Below are 26,807 nucleotides of genomic sequence, written 5' to 3'. Positions count from 1 at the left end.
ACCCAGCACCTGGCCCATAGAGAACTTCCGTTGTCCCCTGGTCCCTGGGTTCCTGGTTCCTCTCATAAAGCAGACATCCTCCGGGGCGGCAGCACTGGAGCCAGCGGGATGAGTAAGTGATGGGTTTCTGGACACAGGGAGGAGCGGGGGTTACGGTGAGTGAGACCTGGACGGGGGGCTCTCACCAGTGCCCTGCACCGCACCGACATGGAGTGACCTCTGTGCACCGTCGACCTAGTATCATTATGGTCCAGTAAGCGGTGATAACGAAAACAAAATCGGTTGGATTTGTTTATTCTGGACTTTGTAAGGAAACAAGGTTTGCAATGGTGGTGGTTCAGAGCTACGGCTACAGGACTGATAATTAGCAGGGTGATTAAGGAGAAGTTGCCTTTGTGGCAAAAAAGTGTACTTCTCAGGGGTAATGAACTCTCCCGGAGGTGGGCAGTCCTGGCTGGAGGTAGCCGAGGGGACCGGGGGCTGCAGGAAGCTGGTCCAGCCAGGGAAGAGCTGGGGTTTGTTCAGTCAGTAAAATGCGACGTGCCAGGCGCTGTTGCAGGCAGTGGGATGCAGGTCAGCTTGCAGGCCAGCAGAGAGTCAGGTGCCAGGCGTGTGCCAACACCCTGTGAGGAGGTGCTGATGGCTACCAAGGAAATTAAAGCTGGAGAAGGGCAGAGAGGCGGGGAGAGCGGGGGTATGGCGGCCCTGGAAGTCTCTTGAAGAGATGACTTGGAGCTGAGGACAGGTGAAGTGAGAACCAGAGCCTTGATGCTTTCTCAGACAGAGAAGAGCAAGGACAAGGTTGGGGAGGGGACAAGTCCACGAGTGGCTTCTCTGATTGTCCAGGTGAGATGCGGGTTAGGACAGCCTTAGGGCCCCTTGGACCTCTTGCTTTTCACCCCCACTGTGGAGGTAGACCTAGTACCCACGCGTTTGTGTAAAAAGGACCCTCTCTGCAAGCTGTGGACCCAGATGGAGCCAGAGGCAGAGACACCTGGGAGGGCCTGTGCTTGGGCTGGAGCTGCTTGTGAGGTCCAGGGCACGTCTGCAGCTCCATCTTAGGGCCCACCAGAAGGAAGGGGTGCACAGCTTCTGCAGGGGGAATCCATCCATTTGTCCACCCGTCCGTCTGTCCGTCCATTTGTTCATCCTGAAACCGGCAGACATTTTGAGCCCTCACTTTGTATGAGGACCTTGGTGGGAGTGGCAACCCCCAGATCAATCAGTCAGGGCTCCAGTTTTCGATATGAAGCTGTATCTACATTTCCTGCTGAAGAAGGGAGGAGCTACTTCCTTTGCAGTTTGGTGCCACCAGGTGGCAGTTGTTGGCTCTGGCTTAAAGCCGTGGGGGCCTGATTCTGGGTTGGGTGGCTCCTTGTGACTTCAAGGCAGCAGCAGCCCCTTCAGAAGTTTCTCAGTCAGTTGGTACCTTTTTCAGCCCAATCTAAGGAAATTGGGCTGGGAGAACTGGGGACTCAGAGATTGCTCCTCCCTCCACATCCCTGCTTCCTAAGATGGAGTTGCCTAGGGTTTCCCCTATCTGCTTCCCTCCCATTTTCCCTGTTCTCTGTTCGAGGCACCAGTTGCTATTCTGAATTTACATTTTCATGGTGTTTACACGATTGACCTGTGATCCATTCTGTATTGGTGTAAGCAGAGAGACCTATCTGCTGGTGGCAGTCCCCCATAAACCCCCTGCCCCAAAGCTGAGTGGGTTCCTGAGAACCATGTTAAATGACTGTGCCTTGGGGAGAAGTCATCTTGTGTTCTGGCATCTTGACTTCCCTGAAATTTGACCTTGTGAATGAATGTCTTTCTCCTTAACCCTTAACCCTGGAAAAGGACACCCTGATTATGCCTGTTCCAGGACCTACCTCCACAGCATTCTCACATCCACCCCGATGTCCTTTAGCCTTGGGTTTCCTGATTGTGACATCTGTCCCCAACCAGCCTCTGTCCCTAGGGATCTGCCTGCGGGATCAGGGGCTTCCATCCAGACCTCTGTCCCCTGGCCTGTGTAGGGGTCCTTACCAACAGTACTTGACATTCCAGACCATCTCTGATTCTGTCTGGTTCCAACTTTGTCACCCCCAACTAGAGGGGGCTGACTCAGGCCTGTGGGATTTGCATTATGGACCTAGTTTTCAGTTTGGGGTTATGCTCATTGATGTCTATGCTCAGTACAGCCTTGTTGCAGGATGGAGAGCAGAAAGGAAGCCAAGAAGGAAAATATCTACGTGGTATGGACTTTCACTGAAATGGAAAGAAATGCAAATGACTGTCAAGAATCTTAAATATTGCTTATTCTTTGATAAAATAGTTTGTCTACTAAAATTTTATCTTAAGAAAATAACAATAGGGTACAAATGTTCCACAGCACTCCAGATACTGAGTTGTCCCCCATTTTATCCATATTGGCAGATACTGAGAGTTTTCCCTTAATATCCATTCTCTTTTCTCTCATAATAATAGAAACTGATATTTGTCTGGACAAATGGATGCCAAGATAAAAACTATTTCTAAGCCTCCTTAATAGCTGGGTGTGACCACAGTTCTGGCCAAGAGGATGAGAGCAGAGGGAACACGTGCAACTTTCAGATCTTGGAGGGGCTGTGCCCTCAAGGCTGGGTGTGCCACCTTCCCCCTCCTTTGCTAGCCTTGGTGGCTGCAGTGCTGATATGGTGAGGAATCCTCTTGGGCCAATTGGAGAAGGACCATACCAGAAGGATGGTGGAGAAAGCACATTAAAAATGGAAGCCCTGCCAGCTCATGGATAAGAGCTGCCATACCAGACTGGACATTCACAAAAGAGGAAAATGAAAATAAACTGTCTTGTTTAAGCCACTGTTGTGGGTCTGCGATGCAGCAAACGGACATATATCCTAACTATGTGTAGAACCTCTAAGAATATTATGGAAGAGCACTTAATGACATGAAAAGATATTCACAGTATGTTGTTAAGTGAATAAGATACTACAAAACCAGGCAGTGGTACGATCTTTTTTTTCTTCTTTAAAAAGTATGTACACAATAAATTCATATAAAAATTAGTAAGCTATATAATAAAATGTTAATAATGGTTAACTTTAGGTTGTGATATTATGGATGATTTTAATTTTGTTGTCTTACATGTTATTTAAAAAAGTATTTCAACATTTAATTCATTGATTGATTTAATTTTTCGTTAGATAGCTTTTTCTCAAGAGCACAATAACAGAAAAGTCAGCCATAAACCCACCACTATATAACAAAAAAATCTATCCAAGGATTGTAAATTCAAATGTCTTCAGACGTCAGGCCAAAATCATCGTGTGAAAGAGCAAGATGTTCCAAAGGGGCAGGGTGTGGACCTTGGCCAGTTGTGTTCTATATACTTGTTTTTACATTTTAAACATTATCAAACAAAGCCAATATCAATTCTGGTCAAACAAGAAAATGTCTACCCTGATAACAGGTGGCAAACTCTGCACCCTCCACTCTTATCTCCCCATCCAAACACTGTTTCCTGGTTACAGGGGAGAGGTGGTGAGAGGTCAGAGTCAGTGGAGAGGCTCTTGGGAGAGCTACTGCAGAGTCGCAAGGAGACAGGCTGCCTTGGACAGAGCAGCGCTGAGCTGAGCTGAGCTGGGCATAGGCATTTCTAGGTAGCGGCTGACCTGCAGACGGGAGGGAGAGAAGACCAATGTCAGAGAAAGGAGGCATGCTAGAAGACGCTAGAGGAGGACAGGAGCAGAAGTGGGAGGGCTGTTGCCCACTTCTCAGCCCTCTCCCCTTTAAGTTTTCTGGAAGGGAAATCACACATGTTAACAACCACCACAGCTATGGGGCATGTTAACCTTTCGCAAAGGACTCCTTCTGAGATAGGAATCATTTCTCTGTTCAAGGTGGAGGAAATGATGTTCAAAATGTTCAGTAGCAATGAGGACTTTGAACTCAAAACACCATTTCAGGCCGCAGAGTGGGCAGAGAGCGGCCCAGAAGGGTCTGTGAATAAAGCTGGGCCTACAGCTTAGGCTGTGCGCTCTCACACTGCTGTGCTCTCTCCTGTAAGATGGTCCGTGTGACACTGATGAGCCTCTTGGAGGTGACTGCTGGGGACTGTCCAAATGCCTCAGCAGCATTCAGTAGGAGGTTCAGGAGACAGGAGACGATTGAGTCGTTCTTGATTCCTGTGTTTCTTTATGCCCTGACTTCTCCCAGAGAACATCGAAGGACATACAACCTGCATTGCAGGGAGAGGCATTGATCACCAAATGCTCTGTTCACATCTGTGTCCTCTAGGCCTTGAGCCGAGAGATTTTGTCTTCTTCCGTTTATGCATTCAACTGGATGCTAGGCATTGGGCTAAGAGCTTAGAGTATCCTGCTAAGCCTGAGCTGACCTATTCCTACTGGCATGGCATCGTAGTCCATTAAGACACCTTGTTTCTCCGGCCCCCAGCGTGAGGTTGGCACAAACATGGTTCTCAGCGAGCATCTGTGAAAGGAATTGGAGGGTGAAGGAGAAGAGGAATGTGCAGGTGCAGGGTGGACATCTGAGGGGCTGTGCTGGGGATCTCTGCCCCCCAGCAAAGGGGAGCCCTCGTCCAGGCCAGCTTTAGCTGCCCTTCTGGGGTTCACCCTCGCAGGCTGAGCCTCCGTGGGCCAGCTGCTGGCGGGCTGTGGGGCAGCCTTGGACAGCTGGGGTCCTCTCCCGGGATGCATCTTTTCGCTGGAGACCTGGCTTTGGCAAGCTCCTCTACAATGGGTATAAGAGGCTTTCCTGACAAATCAACCTTCCATATTCCTGGGATTTTGTTTGCAAGTGCATCCCTGAATGCTGCAGGCACACAACTGGTGCTCCATAGCTTTTTGTAGAGTGAATGAAGAAATGAATGGATAGACAGGTGCTTTCGGTGTCAGGGTGCGGTGCTGAGCCACGCCCCTCCAGGCTGTCCTATGGGGGCTGTGGGCTGATTGGAGACGGGCCGAGTGAGGGGAATCGCCTGGCCAACCTTGCTCAGACATCAGTCAATTTCATTCAATAAATATTTATGTTGCGATTCAGAAGTGTGCTCTGAAAGCGTGCTGTTGTTGTGTGAGGCTGAGGTCAGCAGGAGGGAAGGGAGGCTGCGAGTGAGTGCCTCACCGCTGGAGTGTGCTGAGAAGGCCTGCTTTGCACACATGACCTGTCCGTGCTGGGCAAGATGATGCCAAAACAAGTTACAGAGAGAACCAGACAGCAGGAGAGAGCAGTGGAGTGGGTGGGGGTGGTCGCAACATCCTGGAGAGGGAGACTAACCGCTCATAGGAGTGGGCTGTTCAGAAGGGAAGAGAAAGGGTCCTACCCATCCAGGTTTGCAGTGATGAAGTCACAGTTATGAAGCACCTACTCTGTGTGTGTGTGTGTGTGTGTGTGTGTGTGTGTGTGTGTGTGTGTGAGAGAGAGAGAGAGAGAGAGAGAGAGAGAGAGAGAGAGAGAGAGAGAGAGAGAGAGACAGGGAGAGAGAGGGAGACAGGGAGAGAGGGAAAGGAAATGAGAATAAGCTATTGGTGGCTTGGTCAGGTATTGAAAGACAAGCATTGTGAATCCCACTTTGTAGACAAGGAAAGGGGAAGTGTAAGAAGAAGCCATGTTTGACCCCAAGTCCACCTGTGGATGTTTACATAACTCAAATCTATTAGAAATTGGAAAGCTTTTATTGTATTTACTCATTATTCAGTTAGCAAACTTATTTCATTTTTTGAACAGTCATGTCAATGAAATCCTGCACATTTATTAAACACATAGCATGGGCACTCGTCTATGCATTTGTTTCAGCAGAAACATGTCTTAATAAAGAGAGAACAGTGAAGAGTGTTGAGCTTAGGGTTGGGGAGGTTTGGATTCCAGGCCTGCCTCTGTGGTTTACTAGCTCTGCAAGTTGTCACCTCCCCACTCCTACTCTTAACATTCTGCAGCTTTCTGTTATTTCATTCTTATGGGGAACTGTTTTGTACCAAAGAGCTGACCTTGAAAGTTATTTTTCCTAGAGGTTTATTGGTGAGATAATTTAGATTTGCAGACTGAGATCTTTCTTCTGTTTTTGGCTGGATCCTATTTGAGATTTCCTTGGATTGATTTTGCTTTCTTATTAACAATTCATTATTACATCTTTAATAATAGTCAGGTGGACTTACCAACTCAATGTTAATAAAATGATTTTTCTCCAAGTCATTGACTGGTAGATCCATCAGAGTTAGTCCTGGATGTTGGGATCTTAGAAACTGGATCCCGTACACGCACCTGTAGGACGTATCCCAGACAGAGGTGTGGGCCTGCTCCCCGAGGTTCTCACAGCAGCTAGAACTGGGAAGCAGGGGCTAAAGGCTTATGCTGAGCTCTGTCAAGACCCTTGGGCTCTGGTGTGATGACTTGAACACTGGGGATAGATGGGACGCTGTGTCCATGGGCTCTGGGGAGAGAGGGTGCATTTCTGGCTGAGTCTTTGTGAGGGCCAGACAATTAAATTTGTGAACTTTCCACCGTGTAAGTGAACAGAGGAAAGTTCGCGAACTTAATTGTCTGAGCAATATCATGAGGGTGGGCTGTATTCTGAGAGCTGCCCTTCTAGAAAGCTCTCTAGGGCAGTGGCAAGAAGGGCCAGTGAGTCCAGGGCCTTCTGGTGTCCAGGGCCACATGGCTCCAGTTTCCCTTCTCCTTTCCTAGCCAGAATCTCTAGGGCTGGGTCCTAAAGCCTCGAGCTCAGGGCTGTATCCTTGTGCCTAGCATGGAGTAGATGCTACATACGTATTTATTGAGATGGACTGAACAGGACTCTGAAACTCCAGAGGCTGTGGACTTAGTCTCTCTCAATACAACCTCTTTCCCGTCCTAACGCTTGGTAAGAAGTTATTATCAGTTTGGAAGTTATGATAGACTCACACAGAATTTATGTCAGGGGTGGGAAAGTCAGCTGCCTGCAGGAACCAGGTGGGTCACACAAATATGACAGGTGACCTGGAAGAAAGTGGTGTGGAATCTTGGGGCCTGTGGCCAAGTAGAGTTGACATGCCCAGTCTACAGGCAATCAATTTGAACTTCTAAAAGATTTCTGTTGGCCAAATAAAATACCTCTGATCCAGTTTAAAGGCACTTGGTTTATATTTTCTAGCTAAAAAGGAAAAACAACCCTTTTGTTAGGTGTGTGCTGAGTAAAGTTGGGCAAATCGGGCAGTGGAGCATGAGTAAGGCAGAGACGGAAAGTAACAAGCACAGCAGACCGGCAGCAGGGGGAGGGGGGAGCCAGGGTGGGGCTGCTTGGCCCCAGGTGGGCTCATCCTGGAGACAGCCAGAGGAGGCAGGTGTCATCTGTGAGGAGCCAGGGCAGCATCTGTCCAGGAACGTGGCCCCTGGTGGACCACGGTAGTGGCAAGACAATAATGACCATAATGATCGAACAATCATAGCTGGTTGTTATGGAGCGATTGCTATGTGCTGGGTGTTACTGTTTTCAGTACTGCGTTTTTCTTTTTTCTTTTAAAAAAATACTTCATTTTTCAGAGCAGTTTTTGATGCACAGCAAAACTGAGCAGAAAGTTCGGAGAGTCCACATATCCCCTGCCCCTCCACCCACAACTCCCCCATTATAACAGCCTCCAGAGTGGTACATTTATTATAATCAATGAACCTACATCAACAGGTCATAATCGCCCAGAGCCATAATTTACATTAGGGTTCATTCTTGGGGGCGCATATTCATTCTATAGGTTTTAACAAAAGTATAATGACATGTCTCCAGCACTGTAGTATCATACAGAATCATTTCACTGCCCCAAACATCCTCTCATGCTGTTTTTAGTTCTCCCACTAAAACGGAGGCATTTTTTATCCGCCTTACCAGAGGAAGTCCTGGAGGTCCTGAGAGACGAGGTACCCTGCTCAAACTGACCCAGCTCAGAAGCACTGGAGCCTGCTTCAGTGGAGCTATATATGCATGGACTCTGCAGCCCAGGGCTGCCTCCGGTGCAAGGCTTTCTTATTTTGTGAGGATGAGCTGAGATGTGTGATTCTCTGGGAACCACGTGACAATACACTTTGTCCTGTGGCCACCACTGCTGAAAGTATTGGAAGTTGGCTTGCATTTAAGTAGCTGCTTTTACTTTTTACACGACAGTAAAATGAATGAATGATAGGGGATTTCCAAGAAAATCAAATGCACATCTACACCTTGTATATATATTTTTTTCCTTTTTTTTTTTCTTTCCATAGTCCCCTGTTCATCCGGAATCTCAATTAGCTGCTACTTTCCCCCACATATTCTGTTGTGTTTAGCCAACCTAAGCTTTCTTGGCAATTTCTAAAACTACAAAATAATACATTTGCCGACAAGTACGGAATGTGGTGTCCATACTGAGCGGGCATATGGGGCTCCTTCTGCATGGGGACAGCTGTATGGCCACTGGAGATTACACCAGAGAGGACTTTAAAACATACAATAACAAAACAACATTACAAATGACCAGGACCTTTACAAAACAATTAAATAGGAATTCAGTATGCTTTTGTTCTTCCTGAAAATTGAGGTATTTTATCTGCTGTTACCATTTCAGACTGTGTTTACTGAAGTTGTTTCTTCTAAAGAAAGTTTTAAAACGGAGGTTGGGAAAAATCTCTTCTGAGCACAATTTAAATGTCAAGTCCAACATGTATTCATGCATTCTGGCTCAAAAGATGTTGACAGTGGTGCCTCCAAATGGTTCTCCAGTTTTCCTAAAACAGAGCAAATGGTAAGAAATCAATGCTGTGTGTAGGTTTTGAGACATCAACCTGGAGCCTCAAATCCCTACTTTTTTCTAAGGAGTTGAGATTCTTTTCAGGAATCAATTTAAAATAATTCATAATTCAACTGAAAGACAATTTAGGGCTTAGAGGTATAGATACTTCAACTTCCAGAATTTTATTGCTGCCCTTAGTATTTGTGAGATGACAATTTTCCCTTCACAGAACAAGCTTAAAATTAGAAAAATCAAACACCCATTAGAGAAAGCAGGTTGACTCTCTTATTAATTGATATAGGGATGTATATCTCTCGTCATCCAGGCAGGAACGCAGCACATTTCCCACAGACATTTTCAGGGGCCAGAGCCTGGGTCAGCAGCCGCCAGGTTGGCCTAAGCCCGAGCTGTCTGCCTTTAAGAGCTGGGCTTGAATTTTCAGTGGTAGGGGCGTGCTGTCCCGGGGGTGCCGCCTCTGCGACACCTGCACATAAATCTTAGGGGAGTCGTGTTACTCTCGCTTCGTTTTGTTTTCTAAAAGGTGGACAACCTTGAAAGTTGAATTCCCCACTCTGTTCTGGCTTCTTTCTGCTCTGCTGGACGGGAGGTAAAGTAGCACGCCTGTTTAGTAACCAGAAAATGGTTCTTACAGGGAACGGAGACTCTGCGGCCGCTGTGTGTGAGAAACGGAGAAGGAGCATTGAGGACCAAGCACAGAATTGTCTCCTTCCAGAGGCTGGAAGCAACCCAGGTGGGGGTAGGAAGGGCGAGCCTCTGTTGAAATATGACCCCGGTTTTAACTTGAAGCGTTTCCGTCCTAATAGAAGCCCCTTCTAATGTCTTCTACAGCTTTGATTTTGGAACACGTCACATTCCTCATTAAAGCAATCACTGTTAAAACATAAAGCAACACAGGATTTATTTCTTCATTAAACTGATGATCCGTATATGAAGCCAATTAACATTATGAGTCTGGTGAACATCAAGTGTAAAGAGGTTAGAGAAAATTAAAAGCAGTCACCTTGGTCTTTAGATAAAGAAAGTACACTTTTAGGTTGTAAATCATCAGAGTGCCCAAGCGGGGCAGATCGGTGAATTCGGTTAATTGGAAAATACATTTTCCCGCACAAGAATTAAGGAAAAATAACCTTTTCGTTACTAACGTCCTTTTTTAGGGGGGAGGAGAACGGTAACGAATACATACATATTAGTCACCTTTTCCCTGGCCCCGGGTTGTCTGAGACAATCGGAGGGGAAAAGGGGGGTTCGCGTCCTCAAATTTGCTGTCGCCTTTCGTTCCTAAGATTGCGTGGCTGTTTGTTCGCTGTTTTGCCAACAGGACCGAGCCTGGCCTCTCGGCTCGGGGAGAGGGGACGTCTGTCGAGGCGAGGCCAAGGGTCCTGCGCTGGCTCCGCGCCCCGCGCGAGGTGGGCATTTCCCCGGAGCAGAGCGGGTTGTCCCTCCACCGAGGACCCCCGCGGACGCTTCCCGGCTGGAGCGCGGGGCAGGAGCCGCGCGCGGGACGGCGGAGTCGAGATCCGGAGTGTGCTGCGAGCGCTGAGCGCGCGTCCCAAGTGAATCTCGCAGGTTTGCGCCAGAGCGGGTCCGGGAGGGCGCCCGGAACGCCCGGGCCCAGGAGGACGCTCGGACCCGCCTCTGCTCACTCCGCGGCCTCAGAGGAACCGGGGCCGCGGTCTGGGGTTTTGATCCACCGGTGCCCGCAGCCCCGGGACATCTCTGGGCCTGTTAGCCTCAGCAGATGTCGCGGATGGGCAGCTGATGGGTACCGGGGCGCGGACCTCGCTGGTTTGGCGGCCAAGCGGGCGCCGGGCGCCGGGGACCCCGGGTCCTGTCCCACGTACCCCGGCGCTCCTGCGCGTCTCGGCGGAACCCGCCCGACGCCTCCCGCACTGCGCTTCCCAGGACGCGCGGGCGGGAGCTGCCGCCGAGGGTCGGCGGGAGCCTGACACGGCTTGGCATCCCCAGGCGGGCACCGGGAGCACTGGGAGGCACGGAGAGACAGCGCGCCCAGCCCCTGTCCGGGGCCGCCAGGGGGTCGGCTCTCGGGCTCAGGCCTGTCCGCGCGACGCGACACCGGCGCTCTCAGCTGCCCCGCGGGCGCCGTCTGCTGCGCGCCTGCCTCCGACGCGTAGGCCCGCGGCCCGGACTCGCGCAGCCCACGGCCCTGGCCCGCCCGTGCCGCGCGCTCTCTCCGCGCCGAGCCCAGCCGGAGTTCCCAGCGCTTTCCTCCGTGCAGCGGGCCGACTCCCCGCGCCAGGGCGGGCGGTGCCGGGTGGGGGGGGCCGCTGAGGCGCCCCCGGCTGCGACTCGCCTTCGCGGGAGCCGAGCGCCTCTTCCCGCAGGCGGGTTTGGAGGGGAGTCCACGGGCGGCCCCGGGCCCCGCACCGTGCGCCGCGGCTCGTGGCGCCTCGCGGGCCGCCGGCGCTGCTGTTTCCAACGCACTGTGTCTTTAAGGTCCAGGCGGGTCCCAGGCGGGGCAGGGCCCGGACCCACCGCCTCGCCACGGCTCCGAACGCTGCATTAGAATGTTTATAAAATATTCAATTTATGCAGTCTGTCCAAGAAGCCATCGTCCCAAAATAAAATCAGCAGTCTAGACGGAACAGACACCAGAACTTATCAACAGTTGTCTGACTCGCGTCTTCTGCTGCGTCTTGAGTGGGTCATAATACCAACTTTATTTTCAGTGGTGCATAAATTAATTACACGCATTTAATAACCAAAATATCATTATATTCCCCCTTTAATATCATAAAGGCTTTCCGCCAGGGAAGCACTTAATAGTGCAGGGGGCCGTAACGGGCTATTATCCTGGTGTAATGCTATTACAGAACCAATTATGCGCCATTAGACTTGCTTTTTTTGCAGTTTATGTGATTTGATCCAATCCCGCGCCCCTGACTTGAAAATTTCAGCTCGGTACTTTAGAGTTTAATTTTCACCCAGGCAGAGGGAAGGGCGGTCTCTCTCTGCTGAGTGTCTGCCTCCGATGCGTTTTAAAAGTAATTGCGGAGGGTCCCACCGCATATCATTTGCATCGAGAAGCAAACATAAATTCAAGGACCCCTTGCTGAGAACAAAATCAAACTTTCCTTTTGTACGGTCGCTTGGAAAGGGAAACCGTGTGCAGCGTCCCCCCCAAAACCCATCCGGCGGCAGACATTAGCAGCGCTTTGTCAATTCGCAGCCCGGGAGCCGCCAGGCCTGACAAGGGCGTGCCCAAACCTAAGCCCTCCCGGAGAAAGAAGGTTTGAGTCCGGGGACTCGGTGGGGGTGGGGTGCAGTGTTCAGAAAATAATGCCTTTTTGGGGGGTGGGGGTGATGGTTGTTACCATCCTCTTTTAAAAGAAAAGAGGAAACATTCCTGATGTTTGCTGAGAAACGACGGATTTTTTTTTTTACACCACGTGGGCCATCTGTAAGGCCCCATAGACCTATCCAAGTTACTCGCTGTAGACAGCGCTGGAAATAATCAGATTAAGGCCAATTATGCGTGAGATTATAAAGGCGAGTGCTGCGCGGCGGCGCGCGCTGTAGACAGACAGCAAGACATCTGGCCACTTCCCGAGTCACTTTCCTGGTCCTGCCGGCGCCAGCCGCGCCGAGCCCCTCCCGCCTCCCGCCGAGCCCGCGTGCGGACCCGAGGCGGGCACGCTCCGGCCTTCCTCGCCCGCCGCCTGCCGAGGTATGCTGGGCTCCCGACCCGCTCCCCGCGCCCCGCGAAGCAGGCCTGGGGGCTCGGGGGCCTTCCTGGCGGCGGCTGCTGTCGGCGCAGATGGCCCTGCCGTTCGCCCGCCCGGCTGCGGTGACCCGGGTGCAGCTCTCGCGCCGGGGACACCTGAGAACCCGGAGCCGAGCGGGTTTGGCATTGGGCGGGGGTGGGAGCACAACTGTCCGGGAGGTGGACCCCAACTGAAGGCTGTCCCGCGGCTCCCCGGCTTGGCCGGCCCCGCCCGCTGCGCTGCAGTCCTCAGAGCGCCAAGGGTGTCGGGGGGCTTTCCCCGCGGGGAGCGGCCGGCGCGCGGCACAGGGGACTGAGACACCCGCCGTTCGCTCCGCAGCCAGGCCGGAGCCGCGCACGCCCGTGGTCCCGCGGCCAGCCTCGCGAGTCCGAGCCGTCCAGAGGAGCCGGCCGTCCGCAATGTTTTATTTTCACTGTCCGCCACAACTGGAGGGTGAGTAAGAGCAGCGCCCGGCCGCTTTGAAAGGCCTGCGCGGGCCAGAAAGGGCCCAAGCGCAGTGTGCTGGCGGGTGGTTGGGTCCCAGCTCCGCCAGGGTTGCAGCCGCCGGACAGTGGGTAGAGACACCCGTGACCCCCTCTCCATAGCCCGCTCCTGCCTCTCGCCCCGTTGCCACCTGCCTCCCACCTCCCTGCCCGCCTGAGCTGGGCAGCCCCAGGCTATGTGAGCCTAGGGGACCAGCGGGTCCTCCCAGCACAGATGCTGGTGTCACGCCTCTAATCGGGACTCCCCCGCCCAGGGGGCCGCATCAATCTTTCACAGTGTTTTGCAAACATCCTGAAAAGCGAAGGTGGACTAGGGAGTTAGCCTGCATTGTCCTGGGCCCTACCATGAGCGGGAAAGACTCTCTGCCTGCTGTCCTCTCTCTGGCACAAGCAATACTGCTCCGGGCCTCAACGTGTGTTCCAGGCCATCTTGGCCCTTTGGAGCCAGGAGGTCCAGCCCCCCACCTCTCTGAATGACCTGGACTGGCTCCTCCTCTGTGACACCCTGGGTCTTTGACCTCAAATACCAAGCACTTCCCACTCTCAGGGGCAGCCCGGTGGCCAGGGTCTTTGAGGGTCTCCAGGACTTAAAAGGAATTCTGGCTCAGGTTCCTTGGTGTGGTCTCTGCACTGGATTGTTGGTGGGGTAGGGGACAGCTTGCATCCCTGGGACTCCCGGGGTGCTGAGGGCAGTAGAAATTCCCAGGAGTGGGACCCCCGCACAAGGGGAGATTAGAATGCATCAGGCAAAGCCAAGTCCAGGGAAGGCCCTGGCCCGGGAACAGTGTCGGCCTCACAGCAGTAGTCTCAGCCGTGGGACATTAGGACTTTTACAACCATGGGAGCAGTACTGCTACTTGGCTTTGGCAAGCCACTCCTTTAATTTATTTGTGGGGTGGAAGAATTTTGGAAGCCAAGAAATCCAGGGAAGCATGGGGCCGAGCAAAGGTGGTACGATACTGAGAGGCCTAAGTCATCAGAGGGTGCTCCTCATTCGTCCTGCTCCGCGTTACCCTGAGCAGTGGCTGAGCCGCAGCTGCCCAACAACACAGGGGTTTCAGAAGTGTGTTTTTGTTTTTCTCATGGAAGCTTTTAAAAATTCAGTAGGATTTTCTAAAGAGGGCTAATGAGGACCAGTGTTGAAACCCTACCACGTTGATCAGCATTCCTAGGAAGAAAAGGCCAGCCACTTGCCTGCCTTTCGCATCCTTTTACCTCCAAGGACCCAAGCAGATGGGCTTTATGAAAAAGTCGGAGTGGTTCATCCCTTATATTTTACCCCAGGCATGGAGGGAGACCCTCCGAATGTGCACCGGACACATCTTCTCTGCACTTCTGAACCTTGGGTTTGGACTGACTGACACCCAGTGACCCACCTTTCTGGTCAAAGTGGGGACATCTGAAGTTTTGGGCATTTAGCAGCTGGTGGGCTAAATGACCGAAGGGGAAAGCCCTGTGTGCAGAAGCCTCTCTGGGAGAGTCTTAGCCCAGCCTGTCATGGCCCCCACATTGAGCTGCTGGCTGCTGTCAGCCCAGCTCAGATGGCTCACCTTTCATCCCACACCCCCCACATTCCACCTTAACGGTGATTCTGATTGATATGATCAGAAGAAAAGGAGACGGGTCTTTAAGATCCTTTTTTATCTCTTTGCAGATGTGTTTCTAAGCCAGTTTTGCAGAAAGGGATGTTTATTTTAGTTTAGTGTTTCTGGAGAGGAGGTGGTCTGCTGCAGATAGAAAGGCTGAGAACAAACCTTTGGTATATGACATCTCATTGTAGCCTTTCAGCTTTTTAATTTTTATTTTTTATTAATCTAGAGAGGCAAAAAGGAGAAAGAACAGCATGGTTCATACTCTCACTTCTCAGATAATTTTGCTGATATTAAATTTAAAAGTACAACATATTACCTGCTTAAGAAATTAGAACAGAAACCGACATGTTGAAAAGTGAAATCCTCCTTTTTCACCTCTTTTTCTGAAAGTACTTCCGATTGTTGGTTTCTTGTGATTCCTTCAAGAAAAACACATTTTTTTTTTTACCATCATTTATATATTTTTCTCTGTATGTGTCATCCCTTATTTGTGCTGAGATCATATTGTCATGTCATTTTGAACTTTCCTTTTTTCACTTCATAATAAATACTTTGGGGATTTTTCCATGTCGAAGTATACAGATCTCTGATTTCTTTTAAACAGCTGTGTAGTATTCCATCAGTTATGCAGAAAAATGTCTCCTGATGGGGACTTTGGCTCTTTTTAGTTTTTTTCTTTAAATTACTATATTGCCAGGAACATTCTCCTCTGTTTCGTCATGCTTTATAAGTATAAGTATATTCATAGATTAAATGCCTATATGTGCACTTAAATTTCTTATGGAAACAGTCGAATTGCCCTTTAATCAGGCTGCCTGCTACAAGAGGTGAGTGGTGGGCACATTTGATTACGCTCGTATCTGTTTGGGTACCAGGATGCCCCTTCCCTTTTTTTTTTCCCCCCAAAATGGTGGAAATACTAGTTCATTGTTCTGTCTTCTTTAATTATTGACAAGTTTTAACAGTTTCATAACATCAACCATTCTACTTATTTTAAAGTAAAACGCCACTTCTCATATTTTCCTTTTTTCTATTAGGTTGTCAGTCTGTGTTCTTATTAATTTGATGAAGCATCAGCCTTTTTTTAGGATTCAATTTGACATGCAGTGTTTCACGTAAAGCCATTGTGTGTACACGTGGTGAACAATCTGGGACCAGCAGCTGTAAGTTAGAGACTGAGGCTGATTGTGATTGGAGAGCCTCAGAGAGTGTGTTCTGTCCTCACCAGTCAAGTGCTTTGTTTCAAAAGGAAACAATTTGGTTTCCTGCAAAAATAATGGAAATAAGACTGCTTTGAGGCTGCCCCTTTAAGTTTCCAGTGAACTGGAGAGAAATATTTGTAAGTAGGGTTTTGAAGAAGAATGGGACTTGGATTGGAAGACCGAGGGAGAAGCTTCAGCAGAGAAGGGGGTGTTGTGGCACTGGAGTAGAATACAAGTGGGAGGGACTCCCTTTAGTAGATGGAATTACTGAAAGCCTAAAGGATCTTGCTTCTCGGGGACTGAGGTCCTTCTGAGGGACATTGTTGGGGCAGTGTGGCTTGCCAGCTCTTAATGCCGAACATGCCGAGATTCTGACACCAGAGCCCATGGCAGGTACGGCATTCACTAGTTAATGGGAACTTGCTCATTTGTTTTCCTAAGAAGCCATTGTGGACTGTCAAGTAAATGGTGCACATTTGGAAAATGATCTGAATGCACATTTGGGGCAAACTCTGTTCTGTCTTGTTGGGAGCTTTGGAGGTTGCTGGAGGACAGTGGAAAGGACGCCTTTCTTTTGGGAAGCAGGAGCAATGGGTCCTTTATGAGCCTGGCCAGAGGGTGCGGGTGCCCTTTGAGAGTGGCCCTGTGCAAGTCTACCAGGAATTCAGGACGGCGGCTATTGGTACAGATGTCTTGTTAATTGACATCTATATAACAGATCCACTATGGTGCTGATGAGTTGTGACCAATGATAATTAATATTCATTTATAAATTTCTTAACTCCTCTTGTCCTGAACTCTAGGAGAAACACAGCACAGAAAAGTGCTGTGAAAAGCTCCTGGTGTTTTCTTTCCTCCCCCCCGCCCCCAGCCCTTAACTCTTGTTGTTTACAGAAACACAGGCGAGTAGACTAACAGGTGAGCAAAAGGAAGACATGGCATCTTCTATTAAAGGGTCTGAGGTAGGGAATGAGGTAAAGGCACATTGGACAAAGGTGCGGCTGGGAGCTGGAGGGCAGATGAAGGTGCCACCTTAAGCCAGTGACCCTTCACAAGAAGCAAACTTGGCTATCTTGGGGAGTAAGGTTGCCACCTGCCCTATGAAAGAGGCATAGCTGGGCCTAAATAGGTTACTGGGAGAGAGAGAGAGCATTAGAGAGCAGAAAAGAGGGGGTTTAATAAGAGGAGTGGAGAAAGATGCTTTGGGACAGATGGGCTCTGTCTAGAGAGATGGATTGGTGCCTCCTCCGAAAAAGAGAATAAGCGTGCATAGCCTGGGACGGTGTGAGGACCGGGGGCCCTCAGCCTAGGCTGGTCCTGTTTGCTCCCAGCAGGCACTGCACCCTTTGGCAACCACTCAACAGGAGATTTTGACGATGGGTTTCTGCGCAGAAAACAGCGCCGGAACCGGACAACATTCACTCTTCAGCAGGTAATGAGGGCGTTCCCCTTCTGAGAGTTAGCTGCTTCCTGCTTTCAAAAAAATCAAAGTTCGAGCTACTCTTCTTTGTCTTTTAAAATAAGTCCAACTGATTATGTTAACTGGAGCTTTCTATTTTCTTGAACAACTTATGTGTCAAGGAATCTGTTTGGGGAGAGGGCAGAAAACTTTGACCTTATGATCCCCCATAGTAAGTGAAAAGCCAGTAATGACTGCTCTCATTTGCCTAAGGCTTATCGATAGTCTGGGGAACATTTCCACATCAGCGATGCCATTTGAACTTCCAAAATAACCCTTTGAGGGAGGCAGACAGGATGTTCTTATCCCGGAAGGTAGATGAAAAGATGGGCCCAAGAAGCTGAGGGATTTGTAGAAAGCATTGATGCCCATAAATGGAAGGGCTACAGTTGGAACCCTGATACCGTGTTTCCTGGACCTGGGCCCCTTCCCTTAGATCTGTTCAACTTTAGGAGCACACTGGAGCAGTCGGGAAGGGGACCAAACACCCTGAGGCAGTTTCTGTGAGACTGGCACAGTGAGGGCCTCTGCGAGTTGTTTCTTTCCTCTTACATCCTATGGTGACTGCTGTGTGGATTGCTCTAATTTATAAGGCTACCTTAGATTTTGATTCCTATGCATATATTTATATGTAAATTCATGTAAATATTTGTACCTCTCTTCTTATTCCTACTTCTCAGGGGAGCACTGAGGTTGTTAGCAAGTCTTAGCTCCCAGGTCCTTGGTGGTTGAAATTTTGATTCTGTGAGATTTTTGCAAAAAGCTCTTTTCTCCCTCTTCTTCCCCTATTTGATCTGTGAACTGACTTCCTCGCCACTCATAGCAAATCTGAAATATGCCTCTGCTTCCTCTTACCCAGCCACAACCCCTCACCAGTAAATATTTCTTCCTTTTCCCAGCTGGAAGCTCTCGAGGCAGTTTTTGCCCAGACTCACTACCCCGATGTCTTTACCCGAGAAGAGCTGGCCATGAAAATCAACCTCACGGAAGCCAGAGTGCAGGTGAGCCTTCTGTTCAATTATTTAATTCTCTAATATTAAAACTGGCAAACTTTTTTTTTTTGACATCATGACTGCAGAGTGCACATTTGGCCAAAGAAAGCAAATGAAGACTATCTGTCATTTTCATGATGCACTTTAATAACATCAACATAATGTGGAATATTAGATTAGGTTGATTAATCGGTCATTCATAATTAACTAGTGATAATGTTCTACACTAATTTGTCCGCGTCTCTAAGGTACTAAATTACATCAATGCATATCCATTTCCTTGCTTTGGAGAAAAAAAAAAGAGCTGAGATGCTATTCTCCAAGCAGCTCTGAGCACTCTGGGGTAAGGCCGGTCAATTGCAGAGAACTGTGTTTTCAGATGGGAACAGGGTAGGATCCGCTTTCCAGAAATTGCATCATGTCCAACTTTTCCCCGGCACGCGGACTCTTTTAGCGAAGTGGATCCGAAGAACATGTGCAATTTAAAAATCTTTAAATGGCAGCAGCAAAGGGCTGCCTCGGAGATGAGTACCGCCTGCGGTGACCGTCTCTAGGTAGGATTTTCTTTTTAGAAGCTACACGGTGGTTACGTTTAAGTGCACAAACTGGTGGAGCCCAGCAGATTCCCAGCGCCGCCTCTCCCTCTCCAGGAGAGCTAGTCTCTGAGCACAATTATATATTCATTTTATTTATGGGGTTTCCTCCATGCTGTTTCTGGTCTTTTTTATGTAGGGGCTCGGGGTTAAGACTATACAAAGATCTAATTGTAGGAAATATAATAGTTTGCTTTTGGTTCCCCTGGGTCATGTTAGTATTTCTTAAAAACCAATGGCTGAAGAGAGATAATGGAATTCTGAGCAGTAAATTGGGGGTTGTAAACAAATTATTTCCCCTATAATCAGATTATGTGATCCTGATTATTAAATCTGAACATGAATCATTGGTCATATGCGGGCAAATTAAACTGATTATTATTTGGAAATGAAAATCTCCTTTGGCCAGGATGCCGTCTTTCCTTTCTTTTTTTAATGCCAGCTTGCCAATAGCTGCCTAAAGACTGAACTGCAAATTGAGATAAATGACACAATTATTGAGCATTCAGAAGTGGAAGACCATAACTTCTCCCTGAAAGGTGCAAGGGTGAGATAGGGGTGGTGACAATTAAAGCTGGGAATTGTTGTTGAGGCTGTTGTTGGCTATTATGCAAACAGACAATGGCTGGGAAGCATTTGTTTACTGAGCCTCCAAGTGGGGACATGGGCTTTGGTGGCGGGAAGAGAGCGGTGTTTACATTTACACTGCTTGCTCATTCAAATATGATTAATGTTCTATAAAGCAGGGTCTTAATCGAAGCTGATGTTGTCAAACAATAACTAAATAGGGAAATAAACGACTCCATCATGCTCTTTCCTCAGAAGCAGGCGAACTGTCAGTGCAGAGTCATTAAAATATGATAATGAAAAATAGCTCAATTAAATGTTGTTATAGCTGTGACCTTCATTCAATTAAGACGCAAGAAAGTGTCTGCATTTTGCTTTGCATTTAACTGCCCTAAATTTAGAATAGAGATAAAATCATTACTCAATGGTTGCTGATATGTGCAATTAAAAGCCAACTAGATTAAAAAAGAGAGAAAGAAACCCCGATAAAGGAGAATGAAAATTCGGAGGTGGGATGGGCTGGCAGAGTGCTCAGCCTGTGAACCCGGCACTCTCTTGGGCCGGTCTGCTGGCAGGAGGAGGAGAGGACGGATGCCCGGGGAACAGGAGGGACATTGAGCCACGAATTGCTTTTTAAGCCAGAAATTATCTCCTTGTACGGGGGGCAGGAGGAGAGGTTCTGCTGGATAGAGTAAAGAGCAGCAGGATTTCACTGACCTCTGGGAACACCTTGGGCCCAGGCTGCCCGGCTTCTCTGAGGCTGTCTTTCTACAAATGCCGTCTCGGTTTCCAAGGCCTAAAGAATTCTCCATCAGTCTCTAAGAAGGCACTTAGCACAGGTGAATCATAAGCGGCCCCCTAACCTGAGGATGACAGAGATGATAAGGCTAGCTAATGTTTACCAAGTGATGGATTGCTGTTCACCAGGACCGATGCTCAGTGTTTTTCATGCACCTCTGTGTTAATCTCCCTAACAATGCTGGGGGTGGCCACTATTATTACCCCCAAACAGTTTGGATCATGGCCCCAGCCAAGCCACTGGCTTTCAAATTGTGGATTACCATCCAAATGACCTTCGGTAAGTTAATTGACCTCTCTGTGCTTAGTTTTCTCATCTGTAAAGTGGAGATAGTGGGATTGCCTACCTCCTAGGGTTGCAGTGGGCCCTAAACCAGGTCCACCAAGGTCCAGAATTCTAAACCAGGACTGACTCCAGAGTCAGTGTTTCTAATGGGTGCACTGGGCTGTTGGTCATGAACTTGTCATGATGTGTAAGAGATAATTTCAAGGTTAAATCACAGGTCAGATTTAAATCAAGGTTAAATCACAGGCCAGACACACTCAGGTACTCAGGCCAAGCCTGCTGGAACAGTGAAGGAGTATTTTTGATGAGGAAACCCCAGGCAGCATTTTATAAATTGCTTGAATATAAAACCTCACCCCCCACCTGCCCTTAGGAAATACATTTCACATGAAATAAATGTATTTACAAACACTGAGAATTTCCACAAAACAACACTGTTACCTTTAGTATGCATTTGGATACTTTCTATGATTTAACACTCATTTTTAAAAATGCCTGTCATGCATTATACATGGATCGTCTGACCTATCTGAGGGTCTGCAGGTACAGTTTAGACAGCGTTGCTTTGTCTGACCTTGTGGCGAGGTGGGGCTGCGCTGCAAGGGAGGCAAGCTGTGAGTGCTGGGCGCGGGGTCCAGGCACGTGGGCTTGGGTTCCGGTTCCCTCCTCATGCCTTATTTTCTGCTTCTGTTGGGTGTGTTTGTCATGGGGGACTCAGGTTTGGTTCCAGAACCGAAGGGCCAAATGGAGGAAAACAGAGAGAGGGGCCTCTGACCAGGAGCCAGGAGCCAAAGAGCCCATGGCAGAGGTGACGCCACCACCTGTGAGGAACGTCAATTCCCCATCCCCTGGGGACCAGGCTCGGAGCAAGAAGGAGGCCCTGGAGTCTCAGCAGAGGTGAGGCTGGCTGGACCCCTCGCCTAAAGGGATGGCGGCCACAGGGCTGGGAACTCATGTGATTTTCTTTCTCTGCCAGCCTGGGGCGAACTGTGGCTCCCACAGGACCTTTCTTTCCCTCCTGCTTGCCGGGGACCCTCTTGAATACGGCCACATATGCCCAGGCCCTGTCACACGTTGCTTCCCTGAAAGGTGAGTTTGGCTCTACTGGCTGGGGCTTTGCTGGCGGGGCGCCGTCTCCAAGGGGATCCTGGAGATTGTCTGACCATCCTGCTTTCTTGGTTGGGCCCATCCTGGCACCTTGGGCTGTTGTCACTCCTTTTTGCCTTCTGTCAGTCACAGCCAGGATCACCAACAGCATCTGTTTCCACACATACCATCTTGTTTGATTTCCACATGTCCTGAGACCTTAGGGAACTGTCATAAGCATCACTGCACCTGACAGGGGCTTGTCCTAGAGGTGGTCATTTCAAAGTGACTGCTCCGTTTTCATAGATTGCTCCCCGCCATCGGTAACAGTTTTAGGAGCTAACCTGCAGCCTGTGGGTGAAGCCTGTGAGGGGCAATCATCCCTGCTTATGAGGCTTATGAGGCCCCTCTCCATCTGTGCTGCTTGCCCACCTGCCTACCCCGGAGCTCCTGATGTCAGAGGTCGGAATGTTAGGATTTGTGGTTTTCTAAGATTTGCTCTCTTCTCAGTGGCGGTTATTGTCTGAAGGATAGTAACTAGTAGGGATGTTTTGTCAGGCCCAGAGAGAGGAACTCTTGTGGGCTGTCCATTGGGGATTTCTGAGGCACCTCCACTGGATGAATGGGCCCACCCAGTGTCTCTCAATCTGTGGCCCCAAACCTACTCCTCTTGTGATGGGTCAGGCGCTGTGCTCCCCAGGAGTGGGACTGGGCCCCAGAGAGGGTCTGGGGGAGCCAGTGCTAGTGTTTCCCTGGGGCCTTGCCTGTCACGGGTGGGGCTGCAGGTGCAGCTGTGGGCTTTTTCCTGATAATAAACAGTGGGAGAGCCTTCCCCACGCCAGGTGTTCCCTGCTTGTTCTGTGTTAGTCTGGGGGGGATGAAAGAGGGCATGATCGGGCCTCCCTGGGGAGTCTCCTGAGGGAGACAAAGACATACGAGGTATAAGGAACAGCACATGCAGAGCGCCGGGAGCAGGGAGGAGCATCAGCTTGTCTGGAGAACGGTGTTGGGTGCTCGTGGCAGTATCCAGGGATAGATGGAGATGCCTGGCGGGCCAGAGCTTGAAGGTCCCAATGATGTGTTCCTGGCTTTGGACTTTCCACTGTAGGAGGTGGATCCCCAGAGCCCGGAGCCACTTTGGGTGGCCCAGCTAGCTGGGTAAACCCTGTGCACAGATGACTGGCACAGGTGCACGAGGCTTAGCGCTCGCCACACCCTCCAAGCCGTCCTCTAGCTGCAGGGCCCTGGTGTTCTGGGGCCACATAGGAACCCCCACAGAGCAGTCGTGGGACACATCCACAGGATACCATAGGCCGATAGTGCTACAGAGGTGAGGTCAGCCGACTGGAAGGGGCCTCTGGAAGACCACCGGTGGGACGTGGTGATCAGCCAAGCAGCTGGTCTGGATGGAGCAGCAGCCCTGTTCCTGCAGAACCTTCTCTGCTTCAGTGGGGGCCGCTCAGAGCCTGAGAGGAGCCATAACTTCTATACAGGCCCTTTGCTTGCCCCACTCCAGCCTCAGGAATCTGAGGCGACTCCTGCATCTCTTTGCTGTGGCGGCCTGTGTGTGTGGGTGTCTGGCTAGCTACGTGGAAGCCCTGGTGGTCACCTGGGGTGGCTGAAGGAGGGCAGAGAGGGCCACACTGCTGGGGTGGGGGCATAGCGAGCAGAACAGTGTCTGACTGAGAGGCCAAGGGCAGCGGTGAGAGGGAAACAAGGCAGAGGCTTGTGTCTCCCACACCTGACCCAGGACAGAGGCAGGGGCTGGGGGGAGGTGCTGGCACATCTGTCAGCCTTCCTCTCTTCCCTCATGGCCCTTCCCTAAGAATTCCTGGCTGGTGCTGACCCTCTAGGGCCTGTCTTATGCCTGCCGGCCTCCCTGGAAACACACTTTCCTTTGATGTTGCCCTTGCCATGGGGGTGGGGTGTGTAGGAACCTGCGGAGGTGACAGATCACAGTGTGCTCAAAAACCCATGAGAAGTCCTGGCTACAGTCAGGGGGATGAGGCGTGCTGGGGCAGGTGACACAGGTGGATGTTTCCAGAGCCAGGAAGGTGGTGAGTGAAGGGAGCATGAGGAGACATTGTCTTCACTTCCCCCAAACAGATGAGTTCTTACTCACTTTTCTTGAAATACGGAGTCCTCTTGGTCTATTTGTCATTTTCTCACTTTTGAGGGAGGCACAGGGAAAAGGCACATTGCTGTAATGTCAGGAACAGTTATGCGCGAACATGCTAAGGGGTACCCTCAGATCTCGGCTGGGCAGAGGTGGGATGCGGTGCATTGGGGGGGTGTTTACCACTCAAGAGTCAACTGTTGCTCAAGCCAGCTGACTGTGGCCAAGTGGGAATGTGTGTGCACCACTGCCAGAACCATTGAATTTTCATGAGGCACTGGAAATCTGGCTTTTTATTAGAAACATTCGCATCTTTTAAATGTTGCCTCCAAGTCTTCAGGGCCAAACTGGCACACCTTTAGTCAGACCAGCCCCTGGCCTGCTATTTTGTGAGAGGCTTTCCTTCTGCCCACTCCCATCTCTGCTGTGTGTTCTCCCTGCATACTCCACCTCGGGCCTTTCCCCCAGCCCTGCCGTGGCCATCCTGACCCCTCAGCACCACGGCCCGTTCCCAGCTGGCCCCTCTGAACAGCTGGCTTTTTAGTCTCTGGTAAGTCACTTTGGAAAAGGAGAGGAAATGAGCAATTATTGAGAACTTTTTCGGTGCTCTGCCAGGTGGTCTTGTGTTGCAGTCCCATTTTCTTCTCACAGCACAATAAGGACTATACTGGAAGGGATCCCTCCCTAGTTCCACAGCTAGGAAGTGGAGCTGGAGCCGCTCTGAGCTAATGGCTGGTATTGGTTGGGGTATCTCTGCATCCTAAAACTTCCTGGCCTCCTCTGCTGGCACGTCTGGAAGGGAGGTTCTCCGAGCTGGAAGTCTCTGGGGCTGCCTCTGAGCCCACTCGTCGGTACAGCCCCATTGCCGTCCAGGTGAGCCTGGCAGTCCCTGGATATGCTTGGGAACCTGGCCTCTGCCTCGGACCTGGGGTGAGAAGTGTGTACCTGCAAGTCTGGTTCTAAACACCCTTGGGTTCGATGCTTGGTGGTTTTATGGAACACTGTTAAGTGGTTTGAGGCCAGGACGGCTTTCTGACTCTTGCAGCTCACATCTTACTTTCCCGGGCCTCCCCAAGCTGTAGAAATTAAGTACATAGCTCAATTTGGGCCCACGAGAGAAGCACCTCCAATTTTCTAGGCTCTGTCTCAGTGCCAGGCACCTCTGGGCTGTAACCACCCTCATTCACATTAACTGCACCTTCAGAGGTGGCTGGGCAGCCAGATGCTGGCAGAGCTTGTGGCTTGAACCAAGCTTTCTTTCTCTCGGGCCTGAGCTGTTTCCCAGGGTTTCCTGGCCACCTAGCAGACCGCCTCAGCTAGCTGGGAGGAGCTCATTCAGATGGTGCTAGAAGGCATGCTTTTGGGCTTCTAAGCCCATTCTTCTTTTTACAAATGAGAAACTGAGGCTCAGGGAAGGGAAGTCACACAGCACACTTTCCGCGAGGTCTCCCCTTTGTTGTCTAGCCTGCTTTCCTCAGGATCCTAAGGTGCCCTTTCCCCCAACACCGTTCATTCAATCATTCCTCTGGATGGGCACCACTGGTAGGGGCCTTGGACCCCCAGCCTGCTTCTCCCCAGCCAGCGAGGGCCGCTGTGAGTCCACAGCACCGAGACTCACCCAGAACTACTGGAGACCGGGACCAGTGCGAGCTGGATGCTGTAGCCCCTTCCAGGTCGGAGATTCCCAGTCACTCCTCCAGGCCTGCAGCAACTTGCAAATGACCCAAAAGAAAGAAATCAAAGTGATTTTCAGCTCCCAGATCCAAAGCAGAGCTTGTGTCTCCTTCCTCAGGCTCTGCAGTCCTGGCAGGACCACACGGCCCTGGACGGAAGACAGCGAGTATCCTGGGTGGGCTGCCAAGGTTCTAGCCTCACCCGAGACCTCGCTCCAGGTGCTGTTCCCCTGAGACTGCAAAGCTGCATCTCCAGGCCAGGAGCTGAGGGCCCACGCCGGGCTGCTGTGCTCCCCCAGCACCTGGAGAGTGTGAGGACAATGCACCGCCCCATTCCCAGGGCAGGATCAGTTTTCTCAGGGGACATATGAAGCACCCCAGCTAGTGGTCCCACACTCAAAGCCTGGGGAGCATTATGTATAATTACAAGTTGAAGGACTAAAGTTGGGGTCCTGGTTTTTCGTTTCTAGGCATTGTGACAGATGTCAAGTCTTTGCCTGGGAAATACTGTGACAGCCTTCAGGAGTGTTTGTGGGTAGCTTGGGGGTTGTGAGTTACAGTTTGCTGAGTTCCTTTAAATAGTGACCCTTGAAGTCTTTAGGTCCTTTAACATAGTTTTATGAATATTCACTTGTTTGGAAATTCTTTGGCTTTGAATGTGCTCTGAAAATAAGAGTGCTCTCATAATACTGGTTATCAGCTCCTGAGCAGGTGGCACTGGGGGGAGCAGAAGGGCACTGGGTCATGGGCACCGATGCCAGCTCCGGGGGCCCCATACCACTGGTCTCCAGAGCACAGAGCTGCTTGTGTGGGATGGGCAGGCTGGGCCCTGGCAGCTCCACAACTGCAACCCAGAACTTGCCAGTGAATCCAGACTCTGCCTTTTCAATCTTCGGATCATGGCGGCAAGTGGCCCAGACAATGTGAAAGGGGGCAGTCCACTTTGCTGAGCTTTGGCACACAGAGCGAGAAGTCGGCAGCAAGAAACTCCAGGTTATGGTTTTCTTAGGAAATTAGAGAGACTAATTTTGATTGCTTGAAGATGCCTGTTGTGAACAGGGGCCTGGGGTTTGGAAGCGGTGGGAGAGCTGAAGAAAACAAGACCAGGTGGAATACCATGTGCTTGGACAATCCACCCACCTTAGAACTGCCACAGCCTGCGTCGCAGCTCAGCTTGGCGGCTCTGCCTCAGGCTGGGTGTGGGTGTGGGTGGGGGCGAGGGCAAACACCTTCCAGACTGTTGCCCTCAGTCACAGCACCGTCACCCTGTGCTGGGGGTTGTGTTCCGCTGCCTGGTCCGCTAGCGTGGTCAGGAGTCTGCGATGTAGCCCAGAGGCTGCTCATTCAGCAGTCTCGGTGTTGGGGCAGGTGGGGTGGCGTGTGCATGGAGGGATGTGTCTGGGAAGCTCAGCAGGACTGCTTAGGCAGCAGAACAGGGTAGGAGGTGGGGGTGGCACCCTTG

At 50.4% G+C, this 26,807-nt stretch overlaps 1 protein-coding gene across 1 annotated transcript in view; it reads left to right on the top strand.

Moving 5' to 3' along the window:
- Positions 1-12,897: 12,897 nt before the first annotated feature.
- Positions 12,898-26,807, top strand: part of DRGX (dorsal root ganglia homeobox) — a gene marked incomplete at both ends in the record, with an annotated part of 29,359 nt that continues 15,449 nt past the window's right edge. The window contains 5 exons of the mRNA XM_081074344.1: positions 12,898-12,931; positions 17,110-17,207; positions 18,134-18,235; positions 21,189-21,367; positions 21,447-21,559. Of these exons, the coding sequence (XP_080930470.1) occupies positions 12,898-12,931; positions 17,110-17,207; positions 18,134-18,235; positions 21,189-21,367; positions 21,447-21,559 (526 nt within the window). The remainder of the gene's footprint in view (positions 12,932-17,109; positions 17,208-18,133; positions 18,236-21,188; positions 21,368-21,446; positions 21,560-26,807) is intronic.

Source organism: Rhinolophus hipposideros (genome assembly GCF_964194185.1).
Source record: "Rhinolophus hipposideros genome assembly, chromosome: 15".
NCBI lineage: Eukaryota > Metazoa > Chordata > Mammalia > Chiroptera > Rhinolophidae > Rhinolophus > Rhinolophus hipposideros.
This window is presented reverse-complemented; position numbering and strand designations above follow the sequence as displayed.